General features: G+C 43.7%; 1 protein-coding gene and 1 long non-coding RNA gene across 7 annotated transcripts in view; one reads left to right on the top strand and one right to left on the bottom strand.

Moving 5' to 3' along the window:
- Positions 1-20,629, top strand: part of LOC147186834 (partitioning defective 3 homolog) — a 176,017-nt gene that overhangs the window by 89,119 nt on the left and 66,269 nt on the right. For 5 of the 6 annotated variants that reach the window (XM_086101469.1, XM_086101466.1, XM_086101468.1 and 2 more), the window contains 4 exons: positions 6,660-6,813; positions 13,279-13,465; positions 18,685-18,833; positions 20,441-20,479. In XM_086101469.1, coding sequence (XP_085957595.1) covers positions 6,660-6,813; positions 13,279-13,465; positions 18,685-18,833; positions 20,441-20,479 — 529 coding nt within the window. The remainder of the gene's footprint in view (positions 1-6,659; positions 6,814-13,278; positions 13,466-18,684; positions 18,834-20,440; positions 20,480-20,629) is intronic. The other variant, XM_086101470.1, reaches the window with a different exon arrangement.
- LOC147186835 (uncharacterized) lies at positions 762-7,006 on the bottom strand. The gene is made up of 3 exons (XR_015098951.1): positions 6,917-7,006; positions 6,641-6,746; positions 762-909 (listed from the first exon to the last, which is right to left on the bottom strand). It is a non-coding gene; the product is annotated as an uncharacterized LOC147186835 (long non-coding RNA).

The raw sequence follows: 20,629 nt of genomic DNA, 5'->3' as shown, positions 1-20,629 counted from the left end.
ACGATACATCCACTGCAAAGCCCAAGATCACAGTCACCACAGTACAATTTAATCAAGTCACCTCTATTTTTGAAACAGCATGCATACGTTTTCTTCCGGCTGTCATCATTCACTGTTCGAGCATCAAGTAAATGTTTTGTTGAAGTTTTTGCACAAATGGCACCAAGCTCGATGGCTATTCCAAAAACAAAACATGTTCAGTAGTTGTCTGTTCCCGCTGTATTGCAGCTCCTTGAATTTGTAAAATGCAGGGCTGTTTTGTGCTTTCTGCTTTCCCCTTGGCATTCATATTAACTTCCCATGCAACCCCCCCACCACCCTCCTCTCCTCCGTTACACTTGAAGGAGAACATCCATTCCTTCTGGAAAAGCACAGCCTGGAGGTTTAATGAGTTGTATCACTTTGCTCCAATTCCTCACTTGTCCTTTTAAATCCCTCACCAGCATGGAGAAAGTGGCCATCTCTCCGCAGTGTGATAGCCGACATTATCTTATAAGGTTACGTTTTGATACTCACTTGACATGACGGTTCAGGACAAAGTTAGAGTCCTGAAAGGTAATTTGAATAGATGCCAACATGCCGGTTTTTCATGATGCTCAAGAGTAGTGAGACTCTAAGATCATGGCAGGACCCCAATCGGAAAAGGAGACTTCTCCTCCAAGCAACCAACACGCCCCCCCCCCCCCCCCATTCACAATACTGGACCCCTGGCCAGGCAGATAGCATGTGGGGAACCAGCGCCAGTTTGCCACTGTCACCCAGCAGAATGGAACTGAGCACTGGGGGCCACCATTGAAATGAATCAGATCCATCACTGTCTGCAGGGGATAGGAGCCGAGCCGAGCCGCACGCACTAATGCATCGGAGGGGGAACCTTCCGTGGGTGCTGCACATCCAGGCTGCTTCATTCTGTGAAAAAAAAATAATAATAATGCTCCGTCCTGCAGCCTGTTCTACAACAGAGCAGTGTTGTCGTTACTTTTTTTTTTTTTTTGGGGCGGGTGCACAGTAGCACACCTACATCCATACATCTTCACACTTGAATACATAAAGATTTAGCCAATATTTCTGAACTAGCCCATTTAATGGCCTGCATAGTAAAATGTCACAGAGTATACAGTTTGGAATTTAAATATGCACTTAAGTTTGAGTACAGAAATATATTCAAAATATAATAAATGCCCTTTAGACGAGAAATTGATTGGAGAGTAGCTGCGTGTGCGACTATAGACGCATATCTTTCCACACTGGATTAAATTCCAGTTGAACAACCCAAGGGGCATTTACATTCAGTGAAAAAAAAAACTTCTACCATCTCCACCCACACTCAACTTCTGAGTTAAGAAGAAAAAAAATATCCCGTTGTCCTCTTAGTTGTAGCAGACCCTTGCTTTGAAGTAGTACCCAGTACGTGACAGATGACCATCACGCTGGTTTTCTTCCAATGAAAGCCTTTAAGTAGTACGAATGTATGCCATCCTGTTTTCTTTCGCGTACAACTGTTTTGATTTCAGTCACCGTGTCCTACGCGCAAGGGCATATGAACCACAGGCACACTTTTATCTCTGCTCGATCTCCCCCCATGAACAATGATTTTCTCTCTTCAGGCGCGTCTTTGAAAAGGTATCTTTACGCCCCAGATCAAGGAGACGATTGGTCACTGACAATTTGTTTGAAGCTTTGTAATTGCATGACTGCTTCTTCATACGGCCTAATTTTTCTTTCCGTATCTTTGTTCTATGAATGTGCCTGCCACGTGTGTTCATGTTAAATCACGTTTCAGAAAAAGCAATTTCAATTCCATTTATTCTAATGCCACGCTGCTTTAATGTTCCAATTTCCATGGAAAATTCCTCTCACTGTTATTTTTTTCTTTTACATTTCTATTACTCTTTTTTTCGTTACAAATGATGCTGTCTTCTCATATTTTCAGTTGAAATCGTTTTTTATAGCACTTGCTAAAGTATCAAAGGCTTTCCAAGTAACAAATACCAAAACCTCAAAAACATCAGAATGAAAAGGCATCCGTGAATTAATAATGTATAGCATCTTGAGGATGTATTACGAAAACTTTCATGTACGACCAATATTAATTCAGACTCACAAACCCATCCAGATGTAGACCCAGATGTAAAGTATTTGTCTTTTGATGTGCAAACCAAAATTGTTCCAGTACTATTGGAGAGAAGTATATACTCATATATTTTTTAATGAAACACTCTTGGATTTTGATGAAGTTGGAGGACATGCATAACAGACATTTTGGCAGCAGGGGTTGGGGCGGGGAGTGAGGGCAGCGGAGAACAAATGGAGACCATATTTTTGCGGGGGCGGGGGGCGGTGGGGGTATGAAGAAATGTAATCGAACAGGCTGGTAAAATAAATGAACAATGTCTTGGGACAGAACAATAACCATAAACAAATGGCATCTGATTCTGCTGTCTCCTTTCAAAGAAGTTTCAGCGAGCATCTGTTTCTGTCTGTCACACAGCCGCAGTTCATGCCCCCCCCCCCGGCATTCATGGTATTAATCACACATATATCTATCTGAAAGTGGACAGCCTGATAATGAATATGCTTCTAGCGGGCACAGATTTCAAATCGACCACAGAACGTCAACCCGTGCCTGTACGCACATTTACGGTGTCATTTAAGTCCCAGATCTCCTGCACTGACAGGCACTATTGACAAACTGATTGGATCTGCTTTTTTTCTTACCGTCACGACCCAGAACTTTGCGCACAAACACCGATCCATCACCCCCGCGTCACCTGACACTTGCACACAAATGTATTGCATTCATGATCCCATTTTTCACAAGGTGCAGGTGTATTCAGAAAATGTCCGCCTAACCCTGCGCACGAAACAAATGTATCATTCCTTTTATTACTCATCAAATCAATTATATTGATCATTGCAGACATTTGCGTTCCTGCAAACAACAACAACTGCTGCCAGACACGACTGAACGTACACTTCAGTCTCAACCCAGCCTATCTACTGGGGGTCGTGTTGAAATAAAAATATCTTGCAAGTTAGTATCATTAGCCTGCCACTGACTTGTTTGTCATGCAGTCCAAAAGCCCTGGAGTCACTTAGGGAACGTTTATGTAAAGGGACAAGGAGGAAGGAAGTTGCTGGCCTGAACAAAAGACATACTCTCGGACGAGGAGCTGATCGATAAATCCTGGAGAGAGCTATCAATCAAAACCCCAGCCTAGTAATTTATGGTTTTATTAGTATTGAGCTGACCACTGCTGCTGGAGAACTTAAAACCCTGAGATGCTGGCTAACAAGGAAGCAACATTCCTGACATGGCATTTATCGTAGTGGTTTATATATATATATATATATATATATATATACAGTATATATATATTTTTTTTTTCCTGCAGCGCTTATCAAACCCATGTCACCTGCATCCTGCATAGATGTCAGGCAAAAAGAAACACTGCACCAAAAGTGAAGGCGTGACATTTTTTCCAAGCGCATCCCATATTCAGTAGTTTGAGTGAAAGTCGTCTTTAATGGTGCATTCTGGGAAACGCAGTTTGCAATGCAGCGGTAACAGTATTGTGGGAGGGAGAGGAAGCAGAGTAGCACAAATACGATCCTAGCGCCGCCGCCCCTTGAATTCTCGGCCTGCTCTCCGCGGACTAACTCGTTTAGGAGAAGCAGGGGAAACTCAATAGGGAAACTCAATTGAGAAATAATATATTGAATCTGGTGGTTAAGTGGGCTTCTTGGCCCCACTGTAGGACGACACTGGTGAAATTTTTGTGTCTGAGAACATAGCCAGCATAGTCGGTAGGTGTACCTATGAAAGCAAACAGTCACACACGTGCTTTCTCTATAAAGGATGCCAACTCAAATGTGGGGTTTATCATGAATTCATTCTTCCGCGGACCAGAAGCGTTGCGTGTGTACTGTGCATAGAGAGGCAGAAACAAAATGTGTAACTGTTACTGAAGGGATGAACATTAAATTACATTGGACCCATTTGCTCTCCACTGATCCTTGCAGTGTTTGAAGTTGTAAATATAAAGTAACATCACAAAAGAAATTAATTTAAAAAATCTTTAATAGCAATAGTTAAGGTATCTTTAGACACATGACTTTTATTTCCTTTTTCTTTTGGGCAAAATGTTTTGCAATCAAATGGACATGCCGGCCTGCTAAAAGAGATTGTACCAGCCCTCAGTGTTTACGCTCTCTTTTTTTACAATTCAACCTGTCAAACTAATCAGTAGGAAACACTGGTTTTATAATCACGAGTATAACCATAGCGACAGTTTTTGGACTGTAATCATGTCCTACTCTTGTACTAAATTTGTGTGTCTTTATTGGTGGATGTTTGGGTTGATTCGGGCAAATGGAATTTTTACTAAGGTATGATCTAAACGATTGGAAGTGAGCTTTCCGTCTGGAGAGACTTGGCGTGTGCCTGTGGCGAGATGCAGCAGCTTAAGTCTGTAATTACAGCATTACGGTAGAGGTGACTGGATTAGGGCGATGGCAACAGGCTGATGCTCGGATAGAAGGCCGGCAAATGGCAACAGACTTGACATTATTAGCCTTGGGTGACAGTTTAAGACTCTCTGTCAACACTTTCTTTCCTCCCCCTCGCTGCAACTGAAGGTCGGCGAGATGCTGACAGAGAGGCCAAAGCAATTTGTGTATGAGTTTGCATTTACCACAAATATTGCCCCAGAGAAATAGAGGCGATACACACACACACACACACACACACACACACACACACACACACACACATGTATGAGTTTGTGATAAATCAAAATTGAAATAAGCACAGTCAGTTTTCTTCCTTCCTGCTCAGTCTATAGGTTAATCCACTCTGAAAACAACTGGATTAGGACAGATTAAACACACGCTGGGGTAACAAAAAATGATTAGAAGAAAGTCTTAAAGAAACACACACACACACAAAAAAAGGTCTTTGATGAAAATGTACCGCATGGATTGGATTGAATGATCAAAATCTTTCTTGTGCTGAACTGATTGCTAAGTCATTGGGTTGCGGTTAAAGTTAGGGTGGGGAACAATTGGAAGGTTCACTGACCATCCCCACCTCGCATCACGGCCCAAAAATATCGAGGAAAAATATTCCACATTCTGCAAACAACCTCTCTGGGCCTGAAGTTGTGGCTAATTGATGCTTGCGCTCAATAATGCAATCGTTGAATGGGTCCTCTTGGAAGTGACCTAAATTTTGGATTACTACTCTGGCATAGTAATGCCCGCAGTCTCGGGATTTCACAACAACATCACCGCGTTTGGTGTCAATTTTCCCAAGTCGGTAAACAATGTCAGCATGATTACGTTTTAACATGCACAGAACACAAACTCTATTTAAAACAGCTCCGCAGAGTGAGATTGTCTGATTTCTTTCCTTATCTTGATCTATATTTCTTCTCGGTATATTTCTGGTGTTTTAATCTGTTCATTCTCAGCCAGTAGTTTGCAATGCGGCTCCTAGTTTTCCGACTTTTTCCATGCCAAGCAACCACCACGTGGGATTGACTGATTGAGTGTCAAGCATATCAAATACATTTTCATTTCGCAAATTTGAACCTGACAGAGTCTCAATTGTCGAGGGCCACCTATTTACGACCACTGCCATTGGTGATCATATTATATATGCCATGACCCAGGCATTCGTTTAATGCACACTGCTGTTCTTCTGTTCGCTTTCATCAATGTTGTTCAGCTGCTTTTTCAACCTTATTTAAACCAATCCAATAAATCCCAGTTGGCTTGTACGCATCTCCGATCTCGAGCCAGGTTTCGCCAATCCCTTGAGAGTTTAACATGGCAGCTCTCATAATTTAGAGGAACAACAGATCATGCAAATTTCATCACTGTGTTTGCCAGAGATTCCCTTCCTTGAGCTCATGTTTTTTTTTTTGTTGTTGTTTTTTTTTTCTGCATCCAAGGTTTCTATTACGCTTGTCTGTCCTGGCTGGAAGCCAGAAGAGAAATGTTGGACATCAATAACTGCATTATCTTGAGACTCCTGGTTCGAAGCATGCTTGAGTTATAGAGTCAAACAGATCTTGAGTATTGGGCTATGAGCGAGGTCTCTGTAAAAATGTTCTATACAGGTCTCTAGTTTGTTGAACACAAAATGCATCTCTACCAATGCCTCCTGAACCCAAAGGCGAAACCGTTCTTCACTTATCAAAACTGGTACATGCACTGATTTGTACATTAGGGTAACTAGCAGGCCTCCACATTGGCCGCATGACAAATGTCACTTGTTCCGGATTTATTGTTTGAGACAGCTGCCAATCGACCCACGGGAAATCCGTAGAGTTTTTATCGGCTTTTGGCCAGCTTAGCTCACTGCAGGAACCGTTTCGCATCGCTCAGCCAGAAAATACTGACGCAAGCTGAGATCAGTCTCTCCAACATGATTTTGGAGAACGGCGTTTTGTCAAACACTCAAATGAGCACTTCCATTCCATGCACATGGACGAATTTAAATGAGATACAACTTTGGATTGCTCTACCGCTTTGGGAAATTGAACTCACACTCTGAGCTCCTTGTGCCACCCTTTATTTTTACATATTTATATTTTTATAGATGTGTACAAGTGTCGAAGCTTCTGTTCATACTCACCCGGTCTTGTGTTTTGTAGGAGGTCCCTGGCAGCCCACCTATGCCGGGCCATCCTGGAAACCCTTCCAGCCATCAAGAAAAACACGAGCGCCGTATCTCCCACTCCCTGTATGAAAGCATTGACGGTTTTGAGAAAACCTCCACACCACGAGCAAATTCAATTGGACGGATTGGTAAGTCATATTTGCATTTTTTTTTTCCAATGATTCCTCTTTCAACACAGTTACAGTCAGATTACAAGGTCCTAAAATGTGCATGTGCGTGTTTGCCATTTACCTTTCCAAAAAAAAAGTGTCTTTTTAAAACAGAGTTCTGTGCTAGCTTCTCTGATATCCCCCAGTGTTCTCTCACAACCTTCTCCGCACCCCAATAGCTCTTCATCGACACCACGTTTCACCGTTCAAGCCCCAAAGGGATTAACGTCATTGCTAATCTCCCCTGCGCTCACTCCACTCCTGACCGGTTTCACTCACGCCAATTCCCAATCTGTCCTGCTGACATCAACTGGCTGACATCTTAGCTCTTTGGCCGTATTGGAATTGGCAATTCAATCCACCACCAGTCACTGCTGTCATCTCACTATCGATGTGCCTTTCACTTGCATGCGCACCAGCCAGGATGAGCGAGTCTGTTCCTATGGGATGATGGAATGAAGCCATTTTTCATCTCACCTCACCGTCCACAAATAGGGATTTCCGTTGTCTCGTGTTCATATATATTGCTTACTGTACTTTGTACCTTCTCACCCCCCCCCCCCCCCACCACCTTCTTTCATCTCTTCTTGCTCCCTTCCTATTCCATCTTGAGCCCCTCTTGAAGCACTTGACTTTTAACCAGCGATAGCGAATGGGGTGACATTGTCATCGGTCAATGATCTTCGCCTTTTCGTCATCCCACCCTTCTCATTTATATGCGGATCACGAACGCACGCACAGGAGTTCAGTCAGAGTGGTGCCACTCTGCCACTGATGATAGTAGATCAGAGACTGTGTCAGACAGAATTTTCTGATGGTTAATTAAGCCTTCAGATCAATAAGCCTGACATTTGACTCCATACCTTTGACACCTCATCTCCCTTTATTTTTTATTTTTTTAAAGATTGTCTTTCATCTGTTAAATAAATAAAATACATCCAAATTGATTGGGTTTTGCTCCTAGTTTAGTTATTTATTCCACTGGCTGTTCTGACACAGGCTTGTGTGAATTCCACTGTGATCAAAAGCGGCAACTGCCGGCGCTCTGTGGGCAAGAAAGTTTCTCTCCAGTGGAAACTTCAAGGGTGCCCGATGCCCATCTCATCCTGCAGACTTGCAATCCAATGGGTCAATAGGAAAAGTTTTCAGAATTAAGGCTGCAAAGCTCACATGACGACTAAAGCTCAGCGCGTCTTAGATCTGTGACTTGTCTAACTGCGAGCAAAAATGTCTGTTTTTATTCTTTGTCTTGAAGCTGCCTCTGAGCCTTGCGCTCATTAACCCATGCCGATTGGCTGTGACAGGCCTTCTTTTCTCCGACATTATAATTTAGTCTTGGGAGACACTACTTGAGTTTGAAACATCACAAAAATATTTCATTTATTCTAGGTCGCCGTCTATTCATCCTGGCAGCTTATTATTTGGCGAAATAGGCACAACTGAAATACATTGACAATGGATACCAATAAAAATGGCGTTGTCCTACTGTTAGACCTTCGAGGAAAAAAATATACATGTTTTGAGGCAGTAGCTGTTCTGACATAGATTGCTCGGGATGAGTGAGATGTGAACGTTGTGGTTGCGGGGCAGATGTTATGATGTGGCTCTGCAAGGTCATGATATGCTGGGCCTTGACTGACAGCTCGATATATCGAGAACTGGTAAATTAGAAAACTTCGAATCTGTGGAGCGTGTCCATGTAACTGCATGCAGTCGAGGCTGTTTGAATCATCTTGTGCATGGTTGCCATAGGGACAAGTTGAGCTATTGAAGTTGGTTACTTTTCACACAGTATTCGACTTCATTCACATGAGAACAGTCTGACATGACACTTGAGCCAGATGCTGTCATTGATTGCAGTGTAACTAACCCGTGGTCTGCTGAGGGGTTGCAGACCATCATTCAGACTCCCTGACGTGTGCATTTTTGTATATGAACCGCACACATCTGATATTAATAGTCAGAAGCGATCCGATTTTCCCCTTTTTCTTCAGCAAACCATGCGGCGTGGTGGTATTGTGAGCTTGGTCGTCACGCATGCACAAAGCTCTCAGCTGAATCCATAACTAAGCAGGGGGTGAAGTGCAGTATATTCTGGCCGACTCCTGGCTCATATTAAATGTGTTTCTGACACTTTAGTCCTTTTCTTTCTTTCTTTCAAACCACCCACCCTTTTGCCTTTGGGGAGTGGAAGGGCAGGACTTTCTTTCGCACGGAGAAAACGGAACAAAATTGGGTGTGTGGAGGAGAACTATGAAGTGGAGTGAAATTTCCAGTGCGCGCACAGTGTGACAGTGACAGCCAGGCGAGGATGCAAAGGTTGTTATCACACCCGGCTTTACCTTCCGTTCTGTCTGACTGAAAAATGCTGCTGGGTGTCAAGTCCACATGCTGGGGTGAAAATTGAAGCCCGCAATCCAACACTGTCTATTAATGTGACCATTTGGCCAGGCTTCCCAAGCCAGCAGGGTGTGGGATCTGTAGGTGGCAAAGATGAATGAAAATCCTCTTGGAAAACAGGAAAAGAACATCTTGTTGTGATGTAGTGTGTGCATGTTCACTTTTATCTTTCCTCCCACGTGAAATGTCCCAAACACAAAGTGTCGCCGCACCTGTCTCGCGAGAGCCGATCTCAAAGGCAACCACTGTTCCTTCTGTCGATGGCATCGACCGGTGGATTGGTGCTAGCTTTGTTTGTGCTTTGCGCGCATTATTTATGATAATAAAATGTGTGAATAGAAAAAGAATACGATATTAGCTCGATGCTTCAGTGGTGTCGTCTCTCGGTCTTGTTAACGTCTGAGCCATTTGGTCGAGTTCAGTGTCATTCAACTAAATGTTCAGTTTAATTGCATTGACGACAAAATCCCACTTGCAAGGTTGGGGAACACTGTGAGCAAATTGTGCCTCGCTCTCAGAGCATTTGTTTTCACCAGCGTGTACTTAGTGAAATTACCCATTCCGATATATGTACGGGACTGATGGCGTTGGCAGCATGGGTTCACGAACGACCCCTCCATCATTCTGGTCAATAGGCCATAAAGCGCCCCAGATGAATAAACCACAAGGGAAGGATAAGAAAACAGAGCAGAAAGTAGAAGTATGCTTTTTGGACACAAATGGAGAAAAGAAGATGGATCTGTCCTATTCGTGTGACCTCTCACCTTAGAGCTCAATATCTCAGTGGGTGGCACCTTGCTCGGAAGGCAGAGAGTCAGAAGAGTGAATCCACTGGTCCACCGGAATGGTCCACCGCCAAAGGGAGAAAGAACATTGCGGCTTCAATACCACCAAACAGCTGGCACAGAATCTGAACATTTTTAATGACATAAAATAAATAAAGTGAAATACCTGACTGTGACAGAAAGTCACATGTTAGGATGTGAATTGAGGTGTCCCATTAGCACCTCGGTTCCTCCAAACACGGAGTGAAAGTGCTAATAAGTCACCTTTTTGCCGACAAATCACGTCAAAGAGAATGATCGCTCTTTCCTGCATCGAGAGTGCTTTTCCAACTCCATGGCCATGAGCCATGCCCTGGAATGACACTCTGAAATGGCAAGTTCCTCCTCAACAAACTCTAAAAACTGCACTGAAAAAAGAAAAAAAATCATTGTTTTCCAAAAAGTCACACACAACCAAATATGAACCCTTTCTGGATCTTGACAGGAAAAAAAAAATCTGAAAATAAATAACTACATACGAAAGCCACATTGAGAGCAAAGACGTCCTCCAAGGCCTATTGCAAATTCAGAGAAGTGCTCCTTCATACACCTCTGTGGATAACCTGCATGTTTGAAGTTACATTTTTAAAGAGGGCATACCAACAAAAAACTTACGTCAGACACTTTAAGTAAAATCAGATGGGAAAAAAAAAATGTTTGAACTTTTTTTGAAACATTTTAGCTGTCAACTGTCCTGTTATGTGCATCGGTTAAGTCTAAGTACTTTTTGTGCTGCATTATCAAACCGGCAAGCGAGCTATAATTTTGCTATTGTAATAGTGACAAAAGCAAGAGTTGCAGTTTCTCTAATTATAACCATCACCGTACCACTTAGTTCAACCTGTTTCTTTCCACACATGCTCTTTAACTGTATTATATTGAACAGAATGGGCAGAGAGTAGATTTTTATTCTTCATCCGTTTCCAGACTTTAGTACGAATGGAATAAAGAAAAAAAAAACATAACCATATGTAGACAAAATCAGAGATCTAAGAATGGTACGGTTGGCCATATATATATAGATAGATATAGTATAAAGTTCTCTTCATGCAAAAAAGAGGCTTTTCTGAGCAGCACTCATCGGTTTATCATATCCCGCATAACATAATAGGGACATGCTTTTATTCAGATACATGTAGATGTGAACCCTGACCATATCATTTCAGACAAACATCACCAGCACGAGCCAGTATGATCACTGTATGTATGCATGTTATCAATGTCCAGCGAAATTGAACCCACTCACCCAGACAGCTCAGTTTCAGCAATTGCCTGGAGTTTTTGACTGGCCTTCCCCAAGCTGATTTACAGTGCCCATGAATTCAATTACCCAGAGTTCCCTGTCAAGCCGCCCAAGTGAGAAATTGCCTTCATTTCCCCTTTATAATGTTGGCAGACATTTTAACTTGTTTGTAGGTGCTAAATCTAAATATCCTTCCACGAGAATCCGGCCTCGCGTTGTTTTCATTCACAAACAACATGTTTTAAAAATAACAGCGGTTTGTGTAAATTCAAATGACTCACAGACCATGAGACATGAAACGTATTGGACTGTATTATCAGTTGAGTTAAAGGTTAATTTTAGTTGCGGCAGTTGCTTCCTCTGCACAGCTGTTTCGTATCTTTATTTTCCCATTTATTAATTTATTTTGTCCCGGCAACAAAGTAAACTGAATTATACACCTCATGGCTGCGGTAATTGCTGCTCAGAATTACTTCCGCAGCATGCATCTGTCATTAGTTGGCACTCTGTGAAATTAAATACCTGTTTGAATCATTTTGGGGTTTTTGGCAGGGCGAACGTAGTTCTCTGCTGTTTGCAACTCCGCGAAGTTGTTCCTCAGCCATCCATCCATCCATCCATCTTCTACCGCTTATCCGGGGCCGGGTCGCGGGGGCAACAGCTTTAGCAGGGAAGCCCAGACTTCCCTCTCCCTAGCTACTTCTTCCAGCTCTCCCCGGGGGATCCCGAGGCGTTCCCAGGCCAGCTGGGTGACATAGTCACTCCAGCGTGTCCTGGGTCTTCCTCGGGGTCTCCTCCCGGTGGGACATGCCCGGAACACCTCACCAGGGAGGCGTTCAGGAGGCATCCGAATCAGATGCCCAAGCCACCTCATCTGGCTCCTCTCGATGTGGAGGAGAAGCGGCTCGACTCTGAGCCCCTCCCGGATGACCGAGCTTCTCACCTTATCTCTAAGGGAGAGCCCGGACACCCTGCGGAGAAAACTCATTTCGGCCGCTTGTATCCGGGATCTCGTTCTTTCGGTCACGACCCATAGCTCGTGACCATAGATGAGGGTTGGAACGTAGATCGACCGGTAAATTGAGAGCTTCGCCCTTTGGCTCAGCTCCTTCTTCACCACGACAGACCGATACAACGTCCGCATCACAGCAGACGCTGCACCGATCCGCCTGTCGATCTCTCGCTCCCTCCTGCCCTCACTCGTGAACAAGACCCCAAGATACTTAAACTCCTCCACTTGGGGCAAGATCTCTCCCCCGACCCGGAGGGGGCACTCCACCCTTTTCCGACTGAGGACCATGGTTTCAGATTTGGAGGTGGTTCCTCAGCCATTAAATCATCCAAATGTCTCTCTGCTAATGAAAACACAGGCACAGCACAAAAGGATTGAGCATCTCTCAATGCCTTTTGTCTAACTGTAATCAGATGTGTTCTCGAACTCTTTTCTTGACTTTGCCTTCAAACTTGAAAACTTTCCGCCCTTTACCGAGACAAAGGCCTGATCAACGTGCAGAAAGAATCCTCCACCTCTCTACTCATTGGGACATCTCACAGGACTGAACAACACTTCTTCTCCCGCTCTCGCTATTGAGTGTCAACCAACGCGGCACATTTCCTATTGACTTTGACTGCTGAGGAGATGTAAAGGGGCAATTCAAAGAAGTCTCCTACAGGGAAGGTCGCGCAGGACGGAATACAAATCAGAAAAGCTCTTCTCCTGCACGTCTTTGTCCTCTGAAAATGTTCGAGGAGAATGGCTCCAATGACTCATACTTTAAAATTTGGTCGGGCCTCGGGTGACGTTAGAATTTTGGTTTGGATGTCAGTTTTGGGCTTTTGCTGACATTCAGCTTTGCAAAACAGCACTTGATGGGAGTTTAGTGAAATTAAATGTTGATTTGGTTCCAAAGAAAGTTTCTTGAGTCAAGATGACAGCAGGCTGACTCGATCCATTCTGTCTTTTGCCATCTGCGATAGGTAAATACCAGCTCTCTCCGACTGTGAACATGCCACAGGATGACATTGTGTTGATCGAAGACGACAGGCCACCCCTGCTTCCCGTCCACTTCTCCGACCAGTCATCTTCAAGCTCGCACGATGACTTGGGATTCGTGGGAGAGAACCCGATGCCGTGGATTCATGAGCTGCCAAGTCCGAATGACTGGTAAGCAACAGACTGTCCCACTCCCTTTCGTGATCGACAGCAAATGCTAAAATGAGGGGGAAATCTAGCTCGTCATTCACAAATGTTGACAACTGACAATGTGTTTGAATTGAAAAGTTGGCCGCATCGTTACTGTAATTCAGCATGTCAACATCTTAAACAGGAAATCATTGAAAGGGTTATTGCAGTATTCAATGTTCTGTATTTTTACTTGGAAAAGGGTCCAACGTGGCGAGATGACTTTTGGGAGTATTTGTAATCCCGGTAAATAAGATATAAAGCCGGATTCCATTTCAGGTCTGCGCCCGCTCTGATTTCTGTCACACGAGTGATATTCGCACCTACTCTCTATTCACAGAAAGATTCAAAGTTTGCATTTATTGGTCTAATCTCGAGATGAATAGATTTATTCAGCATTCCATGAGGTAGACATTTTCCATGTCGCGGATTATTGTACATTCCATTTGGCGACGGCACACTCAAGCTTCCTCTCGGCCGGTACCTGCTTTCGCACGCTTATGCATGACTTGCGAAACTGCTCACAGGGCAGAGGGTGTACTCTGTACCACTGCCGAGGGTTATGGTGAATAATTCATCTCGTCAAAGTCACATACATGAACACATGGCGGGCACACGTTTCCTTTCACTCAAAAGCTCACAGCTGCTTAAATGCATTCTCCTCCTTACCTGTGGTGGCTCTCTTGCTCCTTTTTAAAATTATTATCATGAACAAGCATGCCAAGTAATTACCGGATGTGGTCCAAGAATACTTGGTATTTGATTTTTTTTTTAAGTTAAGCTCTTCCAGCAGTGTAACAAAGGCCCTGTATATGTTTTGAATATGTATTACGCACCATTTCACCTCTGGTCATCTCAGTATTTTTCAGCTGTCCTTACTCATGGGACACTCTTTGCCAAGGTCACAACTGCTCTGCCAAAATCATTCAAAGTCAGGTTTTTAGTGAGTGATGTAAAGCAATGTGTAGAGGAATCAGTCTGACAAAAGACAGAAACTGGCCTACTTTCCCATTTTCTTGGCCTCCCCAGCCAATAATGTGTGATCATGTTCCGATCTATTTGTGTACGTGTTGTATTCAAAACGCTTGCGTGAATAATCAGAAGAGCCAGAGCAGCTCCCTCTACAGGCCTTACAAGCAAATGTAGAAATTCAACAGGGTGTGATGACCCAGTGTCACGGCTTGACATTTAACAGTGGCCCGTGGCCACGACGCGACTGTGTCGGGCCACCTGAAGTTCACTGACTGGGCTAGTACAAATTTCAAAACTAAATGCGATGCAATCAACTGGTTATTGCTTTTAATCTGGCATACAGCGGGACTGTATGTTCAAAACCGAGGTTAAGGAAATATGGCATAAAGGTTCAGAGATGTAACTTTTGAGGCCCAATGGATCTGTGGATGTATGACAGCAAACATAGCCGTCCAAAACCAACCAGGCATTTCTTAAAACCGTAATGCCCTGACAACCTGTTCAGTAGCTCAGTGATTTTGTTTTCATCCACTTGCGCAAAATCTGTCCAAAATCCCCAAAAATGACAAATCAAGCATTGCTTTCCATAACATATGTCAATCCCCGTGTTTGTTTTGAATTTGCCGGGAGTTCTGATCTACTCTGTCAACCTGCCGAGATTGAAAAGGACTGCAGGCAAGCAGTCTCGCACACGTCGACACACACATGCACAAACACGCACACAGTCACACACGTCCCGACCTGTATGCACATACCCGCCTGCTCGCACACTCTGTTGCACAGAGGCTCTCAGTCTCACAGGTGTTTAGATACACATTGGCTGGTAAACAATATTGCACATTAACATATAAAGTGGAAACGGTCCATATAGACGTGAACAAACTTTCAGGCGAATATTGCAGGCGGTCCGCTTCTTCAGTTGATCCGCTAATAGACTCGGCCATCAGGAATACTGTATAACTAAGAATTACACGTGCCTGTGTGTTTTCCCAGAAATGCTAATGGTCCCCTCTAGCTTCATGAATATTTACTGTGTCTCTGTGGTGCGCCGTTGGTACAAGCATGTCATACATGCTCCCTCTTTTCTCCTCACCTTGCATATGTTTCATGAGGCTCTCCATGCGGGCTACTCGATGTCTGTGACCTCCTTTTGCGGGTGAATATCAGCATGAATAATGCTGCACGGCAAACAGACACCTTTTCGTTTGCCAGAATAAGTTGTTTTCGCCGCGGTTTAATTTTGCAGATGAGGAGTACTGTGACTATTATTTCAGTGAAAAGACCAGAGCAAATGACAGGTGGAGCTGGGATATTTTGATACTCTATCCAGTCATGTACTTTTTTTGTTTGTTTGTTTTTAATAATGTATACGACTGAAATTGGCTTGTGACCACTTCATGGCGTGCCCCCTGCCTCTCTCCCAAATCCAGCGGAGATAAACTGTAGCTCACACGTGACCCTACTGAGGACAAGTACTATTGACTGGATAGAAGTACAGTACTACGCAAAGTCAAAAGTGTTGACAACAGGGTGTGGTAAGTACATAAAGTTCAGAGTTCAAAATTCAGCTCCGGCCTTCCTGGTTGAGCTCCTCTAAAAACAAGAAGAGCTTTTAGCATTTTTAATGCCACTGCAGGGATGCTTTGACACATTTAACTGCCTGCCAGGAGAATATGGAGACGGTGAAGGTTGATTTAAAATGCACTCCAAAGCATTGCCTCTGAGCAATGCTCAGCGCTGGTTAATTTTAGATGACATCAGGACGCTTAGCGTAGACGGAAGCATCTGCTTGGAATGTTGGAAATTGCTTTTAAACGCTGCTTAAAAAAGAAGCAGAGATGAGGGAACATTTTATCCATATGGGTTCGGGCTCACTTTTGAGGAACGGCCAGAGGCACTGACAGCAAAGATGGACTCGGGGGGGGGGGGGGGGACATTGCCACTCTCTCCAGCAAAAAATATTTTCTAATTTGTCGACGTATGTACAAGCGAGTGCGCTGGTGTATGTTATGCAAATGATATCCCGCAGTCATTTTGACGCTGAATAATCACAAATAGTGGGGCAGATCAAGTGAACAACATTCTGCATAAATTATATCAAACCGATTACTGTAAAACATTGTAGAGTGGTGGCACATGAGCCGAGGGAGAAGCCATTACGTTTTAGCAAAGATCTGGGAAAAGGTGCAGATGCAGGAATTTAATTCACTTTCAGTTGCAATGTAGATTCACTCAGACTGGAATTGCAACTGCAACTAAGTGACGGTGTCAGCTTTAATTCTCTGGCAGCCTAAGCTCCACTCCATATCATGTGGTCGGCAAATTGCCGAGTTGATACGAAAGCGGTGACGTCAATGTTCAATCGCACGCGGAATTCGATTCGTTGCTGCAGCAATAGAATCTATGGTTATGAAAGGGCATGCCGACCCTGTATTTAACAGATTGAGGGCAACTCGCGATGTTGAATTATAAATAATATAGAAATACAACCTCATGATCATTTTAATACCCTTTTTGAAGTGTTAACTTGACACGTTTTCTTTCCATGTCAAACATATTTTCTCTAGATGAAGGTATGCTGTGTAGATTAGTACTATGGTCGGATGGATTTAAATATAGATTCTCATCGTCCAAATTCCAACTAATGCAATTCAAACAGCCGCTCCAGAAAACAGGGCACCTTGTCTCGCTAACTAGATTTTATCACCCGACTGTAAATTGTTAGAAAGAACAAACCAGTAAAAATGTCTGCATTGTTAGGAGGCGTTTTCTTTGCGAGCATGGATTATGCTTGCGTGCACACGGGGAACCAAATTCTGTATTTTAAATGCATCTCACACCTGATATATTGGAAAATCTCAGCACAGCACCCAGCCTCGGTGTATGTGGAAACTTCCGAAAACAAATATAAATTTAATTTCGCTTCGGCTGAAGTCTCCCACTGGACACGCCAAGCTACTTTTTGCTTTTGTTTATGTTTACACACTCTCTGTAGTCATTTATCAGAGCAGCTAGGCCGCGTGAGTGAAAAATAGATTCGGGAACCGTCTCAATCAAGAAAGATACACTTGTTTGAGACAAAACAACGGCGCGTTGTATCGTGTGAGATATGGGAAGGGAAAAGAGAGTGATGATGAACGAATGAATATTACATCTGTGCTGTCACTCCTTTCTTCCTGCATCACTTTCTCTCTTTCCTGTGTCGGCGGGAGGCGGCCCCGGTCTCGCAGCATACGTAGGAATGGCGAGTGCGGGTGACACATGAACACCGGCCTCTCGGTGACACGTGAAGCACGTCTTGTGTTGAATGAAGCGTGACAAACCAAATCACAGTTGTTTGCATGCAGGCGAGCGCCGGCGCATCTACCTGTGCCACGGTGTTGTACGTGCCTTCCTATTGTGTGCTCATTTGTAAAGTGTAAAAGAAAAACACGCTTCATGCTTGCAACATTTGGAAGACTTCATTACTACCACATCTATCTCCTTGAATGGCAAGGTGTTCACCCTCATTGTAATGCAAATACCAGTGGCCCCTTCACCCAAACTCTGCCTCTCTCTTCCCCTCCGATTTTCAATTAAGATCCAGACAGAGATAGAGCATCTCAAAGGTAAATTGCAATGGAAGCCTGGACTGTGCTCCTGCCTCAGACATACTGGGGGGGCAGGTGGGGGGGGGGGGTTTATTGAGTGATACTGACCCCAGAGCATCCTCACATCAGGGTGTCCCACACAGAACTAAACTTGCCCTTAACCAACCGAGCAAGGCGTTAAGGTGTCCTTGAATACAATCCTCATCGTAATGGGGAAATGGGTTGGCTGTGTATTTTTGAAACCGATGAGTGTGGAGCGCCGTTATATGTAACGGAGTGTTTGAGGGGTTGGGGGGCTTGTATGAATATTCATTGCTAGATCATATCACCTCATTCATATGATCAGAATTGCCCCTGCCGTTATTCCGGCGGCAGGTGGATGCAAACTAGACCTGCTAGCCAGCCACAACATTACTAAATCCAACACACCGCTTCCTTAAAGCTTTAACATTTGAAGTGTGATGTCATTTAGTTTGGATTGACTCTATCAGAATTATATTATTTCAAAGATATGTTCATTTTTGCAGTGGTGGAAAAAAAAATGTCATTTGATTATGCTGATTCTTTGGCTTTGAAATGAGCTTGCCTTCACCCACTTGAAAATCGCCTACCTAACCTTCTCTTTTTCATCTACTGCAGCTCATTGAGCCCCGATGCGGACCCGGATGGTTCGTTTCAAAGGGAGGGCTTCGCCCGGCAGAGTATGTCAGAAAAGCGCACCAAGCAGTATGAAAATGCTGCTCAGTTGGAGATCATCAAGTCACGCAAGTCCAAGAGCATGGATCTGGGTAAATGCTTTGCTCGTTTAATACTACGCATAAATGTTGAGGGTTTTTTTTTCCCTAGTGTTTCCTGAATTAACCCATTAGAACGTGAACTCTTGGGGTTTTGTCTGCATACATTAGAAACCCATCCAAAAGCACTGTGACCGTGACTCTCATCACTACCACGTTGTATGTTATGTTCAGAGTCTCTCTTACTGATTTTAAAGTAATTACCTTCTCTCGGAGCGCTGATCGAATCTTATCTGACATCTCCATTCCTCACTGTTTCTCGAGAGATGATGCAAACCCTCCCTCAAACTTGGGTCTAGTAGAAGTCTGGTTGCCATATAACAAAGTCATGCGCCAAAGTTTTTGCTTTCAGTCAAATTGCAATTTGAGATTTGTGTTTGTTTTTCTTCCCAATTAGCATACATTTTTCAGCGGCGGTCGCAAATATAATCTGATTAGTCTGAGGACAGGAAGTGAGCGGAGTGCAAAGGGGGATGAGACGGCTCGTGGCTGCAAATGCACCTCTTATCTCTGGACGTTATCAAAAAAGCCTCTCGATTGTTCCAAAGTGATGTCAGCATTTACTCGTCTATTTGATTAGTTCTGAAAAGGAACTGAGTTACTGTACTTATCAGACAATCTTTGAATCAGCCTTGATGCATTTTTCTAATATCATTATATCACACATGTACGGTTGGATGCATTTGCTTTGGAAGCATTTGAAAGCCCAGACTTCAACCCAATCGAATCTAGTTGAAAATAATGGCTCTTTGATCCAGGCCTTCTCTCTTTACCATCAGTGACCTCCGGCTTCATAAATGTCTCTGGAAAAAGTAGTTGACACAGACTCACAGACTCGTTGAGCTTTGCAGAAGATTAAAACGTGTTGTAGCTACAGAGCCGCTTCATATGTCTTTCTATTTTATATTGAGTTCTTTTTTAGTAGGAAATGGCTTCCTGTAGAAACCTGTATCACATTTTGGCTGAAGGTAGAGTCCATGAGCGGGGATTTCAGGTGCCAGCACGAACTCTAGTTGTGATGAGTTGAAATGGCAGGACCAGGAACGCTGTGGAAAAAAAAGTGTGACATATAATCTGAAAATCACGGTGTCGACCGGTTTGTCTTCTAAAGACCTTTAAAAATTCTGAACTTTCTTTTCCTCGTTACAGAGGCTTCTCTTCTTCGGTACTACCTTGGCAAAGCGCTCCACACGCTCACCGACAAACTCTCGCATCAGTGGCCGTAGGGAATTCGGTTTTCTCTTCTAAAATCTATTCCGGGTGATCCCGTATCACAGCAGCAGATGGATTTCTTGTCTTTGAAGAGCCTCATTGTTGAAATATGCTAAATTGATCAGACACCCCGTGTTCCTGTTCCATTTAGATGGCGAATGAGATTGGGCAAAGAAAGAAAAAAAAAAAGATGTGAGGAACATCAGCTTGCAGGAATATCTGTGCCTTGTAAGCCTCGTGACTGACAGGCTCATGCCTGGGATGTAATGTCCTCAACTTTGAAACCCCATTTTCAAATAACACAGCTTCTTTTCCCGAACGACATTGTCCCCTCTCTCTTCTTTGCATGTTGCATGATCGCTCTCATGCTTATTTGTGCTCTTTAACAGTAGCCGATGAGATTAACAGCAGTGCAAGAACCAGTGGAGGTAAGCATATGTGCCTGGACTTTTATTCAATTATTACAATGGGCCATTATGGTGCCATGGGTCGATAAAAGAGATTACACAGGTGACTCCCCTCTTTTCCCATTACTAACTCATTACAAGCCAAGGTTGGCTTTCTCCTACGGCTTCTGC

The sequence above is a fragment of the Hippocampus guttulatus genome, chromosome 21, assembly GCF_054856545.1.
Source record: "Hippocampus guttulatus isolate MCC_2025c chromosome 21, RoL_Hgut_1.0, whole genome shotgun sequence".
NCBI lineage: Eukaryota > Metazoa > Chordata > Actinopteri > Syngnathiformes > Syngnathidae > Hippocampus > Hippocampus guttulatus.
Note: the sequence above shows the minus strand (reverse complement) of the source record. Positions and strands in the feature narration are given on the sequence as shown.